Source organism: Octopus sinensis, linkage group LG7 (assembly GCF_006345805.1).
Source record: "Octopus sinensis linkage group LG7, ASM634580v1, whole genome shotgun sequence".
Lineage (NCBI taxonomy): Eukaryota > Metazoa > Mollusca > Cephalopoda > Octopoda > Octopodidae > Octopus > Octopus sinensis.
In genome coordinates this window covers 90,456,622-90,469,440 of record NC_043003.1, presented here as the reverse complement: position 1 = coordinate 90,469,440, position 12,819 = coordinate 90,456,622, and the positions used below count along the sequence as shown (strand labels likewise).

Below are 12,819 nucleotides of genomic sequence, written 5' to 3'. Positions count from 1 at the left end.
TGACTTTGCCTTTCATCTTTTCGAGGTCAAATAAGTACCAGTTACATACTGGGGGGGTCGATGTAATTGACTAGCCCCTCCCCTAAAATTTCAGGCCTTGTGCCTATTGTGGAAAGGATTATTTTAAGCACGCTGGGCAAAATGCTTCATGATGTTTTATCCATCATTACATTCTGAGTTCAAATTCTACTGAACTTGACTTTGCTTTTCATCATTTCAGTGGTTGATGGAATAAGCACCTGTTTAGCACTGGGGTTGATGTAATCAACTACTCCCTTCCCAAAAAATTTCAGGCCTTTTATCTGTAGCAGAAAGGATTATCATCATCAACAACAACAACAACAACAAGGTGGCAAACTGGACAAAATGCTAAGTGGCATTTTTCCTTGCTGTCTATGATTTGAGATCAAAATCCACCAAGATCATCTTTCATCCTTATGTAATCTACTTGCCTTCGCCTTGAAAAACATTTGTGGCCTTGTGTCAAAATTAGAAAGAAATATTATTATGAAACTATTATATGCTACTTTATCTGGTGGTGGGGATGATGTCTTGAGTTTTGGTTACAAGTTCCCTCTTAGGATTCTTACAGAACACAGCATGGCATGTATCTACTGGTCTACAGTGTAGGTCTCAACTTCAAAATCCTTCAGCCTGTAAAATAGCCATTGAGGGTTATACCAAGTGCACCAATTTCAACACGAACAATTCTTAGCTTTGTTTTCTACGATGTCTTCATCTCTCTAGCTAGGCCCTGACTTTTTTCTCAGTTTCTTTATATATGTTAGTTAGTTAGTTAGTTAATTTGGCTCAAAAGCAAATAGCAAGGCCATGTAGGGGGACATGGAGTTAAGTACAGGGTGGTGTTCATGTAAAGAGTTCAGGCCACTTGATGTCCAGGGAGGCTTTGAACAAAGCGGTCGTCGGCATCTTCACCATCTCGTCTGGCAGCTTGTTCCACGGATCCGCAACCCGGACGGAGAAAGCTCCTCTCCTATATATATATCATCATCATCATCATTGTTTAACGTCCGTTTTCCATGCTAGCATGAGTTTGAAAAGCCAGGAGGCTGCACCAGGCTCCAGTCTGATCTGGCATTGTTTGTACAGCTGGATGCCCTTCCTAACGCCAACCACTCTGTGAGTGTAGTGGGTGCTTTTTATGTGCCACCGGCACAGGGGCCAGAGGAGGCTGGCAAACAGCCACGATCGGTTGGTGCTTTTAGGTGTCACCGACACAGACGCCAGTCAGGCGGCGCTGGCATCTATATATATATATATATATTATTATTATTAAGGTGGCAAGCTGGCTGAATCATTTGCATGCTGGGCAAAATGCTTAGTGGTACTTCGCCCATTGCTATGTTCTGAGTTCAAATTACGCCGAGGTCGACTTTGCCTTTCATCCTTTTGGGGCTGGTAAATTAAGTACCAGTTGACCATTGGGGTTGATGTAATTGACTAGTCCCCCTCACACCAAAATTTCAGGCCTTGTGCCTATTGTAGAAAGGATTATTATTATTTAAGGCAGTGAACTGGCAGAATCATTCACATGATGGGCCAAATGCTTTGCAGCTTTTCATCTGTTTTTATGTTCTGAGTTCAAATTCCATTGAGGTCAACTTGGCCTCAGTCAAGTGCTGGGGTCAATGTAATTAACTTGCCCTTTCCCCTAAAACGTCAGGTCTTGTGCTATAATAGGAAGGATTATTATTATTATTAATGTCATCATTTAACATCCATTTTCTATGCTTGCATGGGTTGGACAGTTTAACATAAGCTGGCATGCCAAACTACTGTGCCAAGCTCTAGTCTGCTTTGGCATAGTTTCTACAGCTGAATGCCCTTCTTAATGCCAACCACTTTACAGTGTGTGCTGGGTACTTTTTATGTGGCATCAGCACTAGCAAGGTAACCAAATAACTTGCAAGACAAAGATCCTTCAACAGAGAGGGGGAGTGATGTTGAGGGAGATGGCTTCATGACAACAGGACAGAAAGTGGTGTCTTGCTGTAGAGAAAATACATAGTTAGAAAGAGAGAGAGATAAATGTAAATGGCGTTGTAGAAGATTGGACAGTGTGTGTGAGCAAGCAGGAAGTTTGTGAGAGTGCAAAGGGAGAGATAGCAAGGAAAGGGGAAAGCAGTAAGTAGTGAAACATGGATATATAGGGGAGTGACAGAATGGCAGTAGGAGAACAGGAGAGAAAGATGAGAGTGGTATTGGGCTGCAGGGGTGCAGTGGAGAAGAGACAAGCATCTCTCTATATATAAACAGCAATTTGTCTGTCTGTGTGTCTGTCAGGTTGTACCCTCACCCTGACCACGGCTTTCAACCGATTCTGATGAAACTTGACACACACATAGCCCAATGTCATAATTCAAAACTAACGCAGCGAGAATTTTGAAAAGTTCCCCCAGTTCTGAAAAAAATTGATAAATTCAACATGGGGTCGAGAATCTAAGCTTTTTATATGCAACATCAAAATGTATAAAAATGTACAAAAACGGCAAAAAAGCGGGCAGCAATTTGAGTGACAACAACGAAAAAGTCAAAAGTGACCAAACTGAAGAAACGAATGGAAAAGGGTTTTTGGTGCACACAACAAAAGCGGTTTATAATAAACCAAGAGTTTGCAAGTAGCGTCAGAGGGCACGTCAAAAATTTAAGGTAAAACGTTTGGGGTGGTAGTTATAAAGAAAGTTTAAACAAAAAAAGTATTCGAATAACTTGCGGCTGCAGCAGCTATTAGCAGAAGTGGTGGTGTTGGGGGTAAAGTCTCGAATGTAATTTCTTCCTGGTAGGAATTGGTTGGGTTGAATTATCGATAGCTGTTTGATAGTTATTTGGGAGTGAAGAGAAGACATTGCAACCTACACATGCGCCTTCGTTCCCTAGAGGGAAAGGACTCGATTGGGATTAGTCGTTGCCTACTAGGGGCTCTTACATACCCAGGCAACGCCAGGCTATGCTGCTAGTAGTGCATAAAAGGATGTTGTTTGATTCATTGGAGAAAGGTGAAGGTGAATTAATGTTACATATAGTAGAATATATAGTGCTTCTTGGACTCATAATGTCAGATATTTGAATTTAATCTAATTTAATTATTTTTTCCTTAAAGATGTTTTACATATATTAAAAGTAAAATTAATTTTCAACAGTTTTTTTTTCTTGCTTTATTGTAGAATTCAGAATTGTTGAACATTTTTCTTCCTTTATAACTAATTTTGTTTTTGTTCTTTTTTTTCCAGACTTGCCAAGTTAGCCTTGAAGGTCAACCCTTCTATGCTAAAACTGGCAAACCATACTGCAAAAAGCATGCAAGATAAACCAGAAAATGGTTTAAGTTGAAATAGAAATTTTAAAGAAATAAAAAGACAAAAAAAATGATGCTGCCTTCCCCCCCCCCACCCCTTTCACAGTATCTTGATTACATCTGAGAACTTAATTTAACTCTAACAATTTATACTTTTTAAAAGGTTTTTTTTAATCAGTGATTTTTAAAAAAATAACTTTCCCTTAAACCCTTACTTTCAAGTGCTGTTCATGACCCTCTGTAAATCTTGTTTTCTTTGAAAACTCTCTTCCCTTTTAGTCATGGTACAAGACCTGTCTCTTGACCATATATAGATCTGCATTTTTCTAAAATATGATCTTCTGGCATGAAATCATCAATGCTTTACTGCTGCCTTGATCTTAGAGAAGAAAAAAAAAGAAAAAAAACTACAAAAAATTATAAACAAGTCAACTCCTCCTGTTTTGATATTTTTTTTCGTTGAGCATAAGACAATATACATTGGTGAGTTACCATTTACAAACTGCTGCTACTTCTTTTTTTTTTCTTTTCTTTTAATAATAATAATTTCAGTTATATCAAATGCAAAACCAAATTATTATTATTATGAATTATTAATTTCTGTTATTGTTATTTAAATTTGTATCTTTGCTTTATTCTGTAGGAATAAAATAGTATCTGCTGTAAAATTTTTATGGTGGAAACAATTTTTAAACAAAAATGGAAAAACTTATTGCCTCTACTTTAGCTGGTTTAGTAAGTTATGTGACAATTTATATTTTTAGAGAATGGAGAGAGAAAAAGAAAGAAACTTACTCTTGCTGAAGGTCATTGTGTTACTTTTTTCTTTTTAATTCATTGAAGATTCAAGGGATTTGTTTAACTTCAGTTTAATTTTACTTTAATAATACAAATAGCCTCCATTTAAGGAAATATTTAATTATTTCTTTCTAATAATCTTATTTTGCGTTTTATGATTTTTTTTGTACATTTTTTTTTTACATGTGTTTTACTGGAATTTTTGCAAAGCTAAATTCTTTTCTTTGTGGAAATGATTATCAAAACACTATTGATAAAACTATTCCCATAAGTGCCTATAAAATTATTTCTATAGCAACATTTTATCAAAATTTTATATAAAATATTTTTTAAATATCAATTTTACTGATAACCTCTATATTTTATATATATATTTATATAAATGCTGATTTGTATATATTTCAGTTTAACTGTGCCTCTAAACTTAGGACTTGTATGCTATGAAATAATATATCCTGCTAACATTGTAGCTATAGACCTGAAGAATTTGAATGATTAATTCAAATTTCATGAATGAAAAAAGATATCCACAGATAGCATTTTTTTTCTTTTGATTAAATTTACAACTTTTATTGGTATTGAATACACTGATACTTGTCCAATCACTTCAGTCAAACAACAATTAACCTGGTTTCTAGTACATGGATGGAGAACCTCTCAGAAATCTATAATTTTTTGTTCATCCTTTTACCAGGTGGTGCTATTTAATTAGCTGTGCCTTAAGTCACTGCTGACTGAAACTTTGTATGAGGCTACAATCAGTTATATTAAAAATCTCATATAAATTAGTGCACTTATAAAAGGCTGTCATTAATTTAGATCTTTAAACAACCGGTCCCATTTTGTCCTTTCAACTTAAATTTTTGTCTTGTCTGTTCGTTTTGTTTAACAACTTTTAAGTTTCCATTTGTTTTTTTAAAATCCATTTGAATAAAATTTAAAAGAAATACAAATCCATCAATAAAACTTTTATTTCTATCACCAACAACGTTATTAGTTTAATATTATTAAGTCATGATGAAAAGAACCACGTTACATATGGTAAAGTCCTGGAAAACCAGGTGTGCAACGTCTTTACAATTCTAAAGAACCCTTGTGCCCAATCAGTCAACAACATCCATGGGCTATATTTAAGACCATTATTCAGTAGAAAGTATAAATACAACAACTGACTCCTCTCTCCTTCCATGAATGTAGATACTCCGAGTGTACTGTTTCCTTTTTTTTTTTACTCCTCTCAACAGCTTATTATTTTATCTTACTATTACGTTACCTTATTTTCTTTTATATTACAATGACTCAGCATTTAAAATGGTGCCTTCTGGCCATTATTCTGGGTTTTTCCCCAATAAACAAAAATAAAACATTTTGTCTTCATGTTATTGATTTTTTTTTTATTGATTTCTTTTAATTTCATCTAAATTTCAACCTGACTATTTTAGGCTATTTATATTTTTTTATACTAACAGATATGTTTGTGCATTGGACAGCTGTTCCCTCCATCCCTTTGGGGATCAGGTAGCTATCTCTACAGCAAGTCCCTTTATCTTACCTCTCTAGCCTCTCAACACCTGGAATAAAGCCGCTGCTCTCACTACTACATCCCCATGCAGTCAAGGGGTCTTGTTTACAAGTTACTTGGCAATCCTCACAAGTCCTGGTGCTACAAAAGAGCATCCTAATGTCAAGTGGTTGGCATTAGGAAGGGCATACAGCTGTTAAAACCATTCCAGCATGGAAAATGGCTGTTAAATGATGATCACCTTGTCGTGGTTATTCTTTTTTACTCTAGTCACAAGGCCCAAAATTTTGGTGGGAGCCAGTCGATTAGATTAATGTCAGTACGCAACCGGTACTTAATTTATCGACCCCAAAGGGATAAAGGAAAAGTCAACCTCGGCGGAATTTGAACTCAGAATTTAAAAACAGATGAACAATTGCTAAGCATTTCACTTGGTGTGTCATGCTTATTGGATTACTAGGTCATGAGTTCATATTCATTTCAAGTGTTATATTGTTTTGGAATTGTTGAGGGAGAGATTGTTGTACATCATCCCTCACATGCATCTTATAATTTGAACCCAATTTTAAAGTTCTTTAACTCTTTTGATACCTACCTGCCTGAGATCACTCCTGGTTCTAGTTACAAGTTTCCTGTTCATACATTTGAACCAGGTGCTTCCTTCAAAATTTCTTCTTAATTTATGTACTAAACACCAGCTTAATAATGATTAAGTTATTTTACTAAATTCATTAATTTTCAAAATGTGGTGAAACAAACACACTGCATTTCAACAGAAATATGGTAACAAATGGGCTAAAAAGTAAATACTAGCAGATTTCCCAAACACTGTTTCAGTCTTTACTCAGCAAACACATTTAATTATTTTAACTTGACATCTCTTTGTATTTAGAATCATGAAACTGGAAAATGTTGTACATTTATTTTATTTACTTATTACAATATTACTGTTGGTTCATTTACCATCCCATTTGTAATATTAACCTCATTTTCTGAGAGAACAACAATTCTTTTTTGTTTTTCTTCAAAAAATAAATTAACATCACAAAACTAGCTCCAGCTAAAAGGAGGCAGCTTAGGAAGAAAATTATTATTGTGTATTATTGCCAGAAATGTGATATATGCAAATTTTAAGCCACAGTCTTCAACAACACAACAGTGCTGACAGAAATGTTTGAAACATAGCAACTAATCATAAAAGAATATGTTGAAAGTTTATATTTCAGGATTAAATATTTTAACCTAATTTGACCTTAAATAAATAACAAAGGAACACAAAGGTGTGGTTGTGTGATAAGAAGCTTGCTTCCCAACCACATGGTTCTGGGTTAGTTCCACTGCATGGCACCTTGGGCAAGTGTCTTCTACTATAGCCTCGGGCCAACCAAAGCCTTGTGAGTGGATTTGGTAGATGGAAACTGAAAGAAGCCTGTCAAATGTGTGTGTGTGTCTGTGTTTGTCTATCCACCTTCGCTTGACAACCAATCTTGGTGTGTTTACATCCTCATGACTTAGCAGTTCAGCAAAGGAGACCAATAGAATAAGTACCAGGCTTACAAAGAATAAGTCCAGGGGTTGATTTCTTTGACTAAAAAAGGTGCTCTAGTCAAAATGACTGAAACAAGTAAAAGAATTTTATTAGCCACAGGGGGCTAAACATAGAGGTGACAGACGAAGGGATTAAGTCGATTACATTGACCCCAGTGCAGAATTTGAACTCAGAACGTAACAGCAGACAACATACCACTAAGCATTTCGCCCAGCATGCAAACATTTCTACCAGCTTGCCACCCTAAAGAATGTATATATTATTTGATAACAGTTTCATTTGGCTTCTTGCAATTTTAGTTTTGTAGGCTCATCACATCAACCTAGCTCATCAGGCTTAGGCAACCAAATGCATGGATATGTATAGTTATATATATTGAGTCACGCCATAAGTAGTGCAGTTTTTTTCAATTGCATAAACTAAAAGTCAGAGGGGGACAGGATAAACTACCTTCATCAACTTGCTATAAAAGCAGATAGTAATTTTATTTTGTACTTATTCTTAGTGCAAGTTTTGAAGAGTGCAGTTTGAGTTTAAGGTATTTTTTCAAAGCTGTAACGAAAGTGACAAAGGAGCATATTTGGCATATTTTTATGAGTTCAATAAAGGCAACAATGCAACAGAAAGTGCAGGAGATCGAACAGTAAGTGTAAGCCAGTGTCAATGGTGGTTCCAGAAATTACAGCCTAGAAGACTGTCAGCTCGACAAGGACATCCTGCAAACCCTGGTGGAACAAAATCCCATCATAACTTGAAGACCTACCATAGAAGCTTAGATTTGGTCATTCAACCATTCATCTACACCTGCGTGCCATTGGAAAAATTTGCAAATCGGGTCAATGAGTTCCTCAAACTTTCCGGGTCTAATCATGTGTCGAAAGTGAATGTGTGCTCTTCTTTGCAACCACATCTCACAAATGAACCTTTTTTGGACTGAATAGTGACTTGTGACAAGAGATGGGTTGGTTCTCTAAAAATGTCAGGCACCAAAGACTGGGTAGGGAAAGGAGAAACACCAGCACCCCAAGCTAAAGAAGGTCTTCACCCATGTAAGGTGTTATCTGTTTGGTGGGATATGAAAGGTTTTGTCTACTTTGAACTTTTAAACCCAAACCAAATGATAGCAGAGATGTACTGCGAACAGCCTGAGTGGCTTAAGTCAACGCTAGAAGATAAACAACCATCTTTGGTTTCAAGATGAAAAGTGTTTTTCCATCAGGATAATACTCTGCCACATACAGCAAGGAGATGACATTCCAAAGGCTGGAGCAGTTTGAATGGGAAACTATGTCCCACCAACCATATTCGCTGGACATTACCCCATCTGATTATCATTTATTCCACAATCTTCAAAATCATTTGGATGGAAAAAATATGAATTCTGTAGACGAGGCCAGAAGAGTTACTGAAGGAGTATTTTTCATCACAGACGGAATTTTGGAAGTGGGGCCTTGCAAGTCTTCAGATAGATGGAAGAGCATTGTAGAAAATGAAAGTGAGTATATTTTAGATTAAGAAAGAACTTTGTTTATTTTAAATTTTTAAAAATAAAAGAAATTTTAAAAAAACACAGTATTTATGGGATGACCCAATATATAAAAGTTGATGTTCATCTTGTCTTTTATATATTATATTATATTGTCTTTTATACATATATCTATCTATCTATCTATCTCTCTATATATATAAAGATGAGAATGTGAGTCTGTCTATCTGTGTGAATCCCTAAAACTTGAGAACTAAACAACTGATTTCATTCAAATTTTAAACATGCCTTACTTAGTGTCCATGTAGTGTCGTGGGCCAAAACAATTTTCAACTAAGGCGATCCCAGAGCAATGTCTTATCACTTCCATTATTTCAGTATTACTTATCAAAAGTGAAACAATAACATCTCTCTATTGTAATGTCAGATACTTTCAGTTCCAGAGTTTCATTATTAATACTAGGGCTCGCAAAAAAACCGATAATTCCCAAAACCGAGTTCAAGTATAAGTAATTCTCAAAACCGGTTTTCGCGGGTATTACTTAAGAAGAGTAGTCCCAGTGCACGCACTCACGCATCCGCGCTAGCTAGTCATGACTAGTCGATCCTTACTTTGTGTTTTTGTGTTTTATTTACTTTGTTTTAAAAAAATTATTTATTTTGTGTTTTATTTACTTTGCTAGGTAGTCGTTGTAGGATCGACTAGTCATGACTAGCTAGCGCGGCTGCATGAGAACGCGAGTGCATGCACCGGGATCACTCTTCTTAAATAGTACCTGAATTCTTTAGAGATTTCAAATCCATCTGTTACCATCTTGGGCTCTTCATTCATTTTCTTCATTGCGCTTGTGTATTCACGCATGAGTCCATTACCTTCATAAGTAGATGGGACAACAGTAACACTTGTTTTTAGGTTCTCTCCTATTTCATTTTCTTTGTATAATTCTGTTGTGTTCTCAGCATCATGTTCAGGAAATAATCTTCTATATGTTTGTTCAGCATACTTCCTTAAATGTTGTTTCATTAAAAAATAGAAAAGGTCCAGAAATTGACTCACCTTTAAATTTCCTTGGGTTATGTAAATACCTCAAGAGAATCAAGGTTTCGACATTTCTTCTCTTATTATATCTATGCATAAGTCTTTCACGAAGGTTTAGAGCCAAAAGGTTGCTGACGATATTAAGTTTATTCAATAAAAATTCTATAGAATATTCCGCTTTCAGTAAATCTGTATCATCAGCACAAATAGCCTTCAAAATAATTTCTACTGAATGCAGAATTTCATATAGTAAATTGAGAGATTTCCATTCTTCGTCAGCGACGGCATCTGTGGAAAGTTCTGCTTGTAGAGCATTTGGAATGCAGCTTTCAATTTCAAAAATCTTTCAATCATATGGAATGTGCTATTCCACCGAGTTCTGCAATCCAGTATAAGTTTATATTCTCTGTTATCAAAGTTCACTCGTACAAAATCTTGCAAAATTTCATTTTTTGTAGATTTACGGAAAAGTTTTTTTACCTTATTTAAAACTTTGTTAAATTCAGGTTTTAACTTGGGGAAAACAAGTATTTTCGTGAGCCAGATCTGTTTGACAAAGTATGTCTTGTTGGCTTATGTCAGCTTCATCATCACTATCGTCTGTTATAGCGATCTCTTCACTTTTTAATCAAAAAATTTAGTGTTACTTTCTTGAAACGAATCTGGAACTGGTTATTACATAAGCTCAATGGGAAAGATCACCTGACTGAAGACTAACAGCATCCTCTTGACTTGCTATGAATAAACTCAGTTACCTGCAAATTCAAAGAATCAGCCAGGGGTTAGCAAAGGAGATGACAAGGTGCTGATCTAAGGTTCAAGGGGAGAGAAGGTGAGAATTGATATGTTGCAATATGTTTCAATGAAACAGACAGCACTCTCAACTAAAGGCGACCGACAACAGTTCAGTTAGTTCAGTTTCAAAGGTATTTCTTGAAATGAAGAAATGGAGAAATGTTTTGCGAAAAAAAAAAAAAAGAAAGAAACACTTTGACCGGCACATTAAAAAAATAGTTATTTGTAACTAAACACTTTTAAACTTCGTATACTGGTAGAATGTGTTACATAAAACATCTTTTATTGAAAAGATCCGAAACAGCAAGCCTTAAAATCAGTTTTGGCAAATCGGTTTTGGTTTTGCTGATCATAATATAAAACCGGTTTCGAGGCCTAATTAATACTGAAACTATTATCTCACACATATACAGGCATACATACATACATATATATAATATATATAAATATTACGTATAAATATATGTATACATCTGCACATGTATATGTATAGATGTGTGTGTGTGTGTGTGTATATATATATATATATATATATATATACACACACACATCTATACGCACGCAGTTGTTGAGTGGTATCCGCGTGAGCGGAAAAGACCTCCACGACGGTGGAGTAACGATTTCAAGAGGACGATTGGGATCATGTGGATGAGAAAGGCGCGATCCAGAGAGGAGTGGACAGCGTGCTGTGACCAGCGGTGTCAAATGGACGCCTGACGGACTGGTCGGTCAAAGTGATATATATAGATGTATATGTACACATATATATATATATATATACATGCATACATATATTTATACATATATATATACATACATATATACATACATATATACACACACACATACATATATATAGGTGCAGGTGTGTCTGTATGGTAAGAAACTTGGTTCCAAAACACATGGTCCTAGGTTCAGTCCCACTGTATGGTAACTTGGCATGTGTCTTCTGCTATAGCTACAGACCAACCAAAGCCTTGTCAGTGGATTTTGTATACAGAAACTGAAAGCAAACAATTGTGTATATATGTAAGTGTATGTGTGTGTCTGTGTTTCTCCCTCATCACTGCTTCACAACTGCTGTTATTTTATTTACATCCCCATAACTTACTGGTTTGACAAAAAGTGACTGATAGAATAAGTACCAGGCTTATCAAAATATAAAAAAGCACTGGTGACGATTCATTTGACAAAAAATACTTCTAGGCAGTGTCTCATATTTCTCCTTGCCCACTCAATTGTATCCATCAATCTATCTTTCTGTATATCATCATCGTCGTTTAACGTCCGCTTTCCATGCTAGCATGGGTTGGACGGTTTGACTGTGGGCTGGCCAACCAGATGGCTGCACCAGGCTCCAGTCTTGATCTGGTAGAGTTTCTACAGTTGGATGCCCTTCCTAACGCTAACCACTCCGAGAGTGTAGTGGGTGCTTTTTATGTGCCACCGGCACGGGGCCAGTCAGGCGGTACTGGCAACGACTTCGCTCGAATTTTTTTACACATGCCAACGGCACAGGTGCCAGTAAGGCAATACTGGTAATGATCCCGCTCGAATGGTGCCTACGACATACCACTGGAAGCCAGTTAGCCGCTCTGGCAATGATCACGTTCGGATGGTGCTCTTAGCACCCTACTAGCATGGGGCACAAGTGCCAGTAAGGCGAGGCTGGCAACGATCACACTCGAATGGTGCCTCTTATGTGCCACTGGCATGGAAGCTGGTTAGCCACTCTGTCAACAATCATGCCCGTCATTGAATTTCACTTTGATTTTGATTTTGATTTCACTTGCCTCAACAGGTCTTCGCAAGCAGAGTTTAGTGTTCAAAGAAGGAAAAGGTATGCACAAGTGGGCTGGTTACACCCCTGGCACAGGCCACAAGGTTATGGTCTCATTTGGCTTGCCGGGTCTTCTCAAGCACAGCATATTTCCAAAGGACTCGGTCACTAGTAATTTCCTTGGTAAGGACTAAATTTCAAAGGTCGTGCTTCACCACTTCATCCCAGGTCTTCCTGAGTCTACCTCTTCCACAGGTTCCCTCAACTGCTAGGGTGTGGCACTTTTTCACACAGCTATCTTCATCCATTCTCGCTACATGACCATACCAGTGCAGTCATCTCTCTTGCACACCACATCTGATGCTTCTTAGGTCCAACTTTTCTCTCAAGGTATTTACACTCTGTCGAGTATGCACACTGACATTACACATCCATCAGATCATACTGGCTTCATTCCTTGTGAGCTTATGCATGTCCTCAGCAGTCACAGCCCATGTTTCACTGCCATGTAACATGGCTGTTTGTACACATGCG

The 12,819-nt window shown here is 36.7% G+C and overlaps 1 protein-coding gene across 4 annotated transcripts in view; it reads left to right on the top strand.

The window, feature by feature from the left end:
• Positions 1-5,483, top strand: part of LOC115214533 (PDZ and LIM domain protein Zasp) — a 154,126-nt gene extending 148,643 nt beyond the window's left edge. For all 4 annotated transcript variants that reach the window (XM_029783734.2, XM_029783736.2, XM_029783737.2 and 1 more), the window contains one exon: positions 3,252-5,483. In XM_029783734.2, the coding sequence (XP_029639594.1) occupies positions 3,252-3,329 (78 nt within the window). In that variant the 3' untranslated portion in view covers positions 3,330-5,483. The remainder of the gene's footprint in view (positions 1-3,251) is intronic.
• Positions 5,484-12,819: the final 7,336 nt, after the last annotated feature.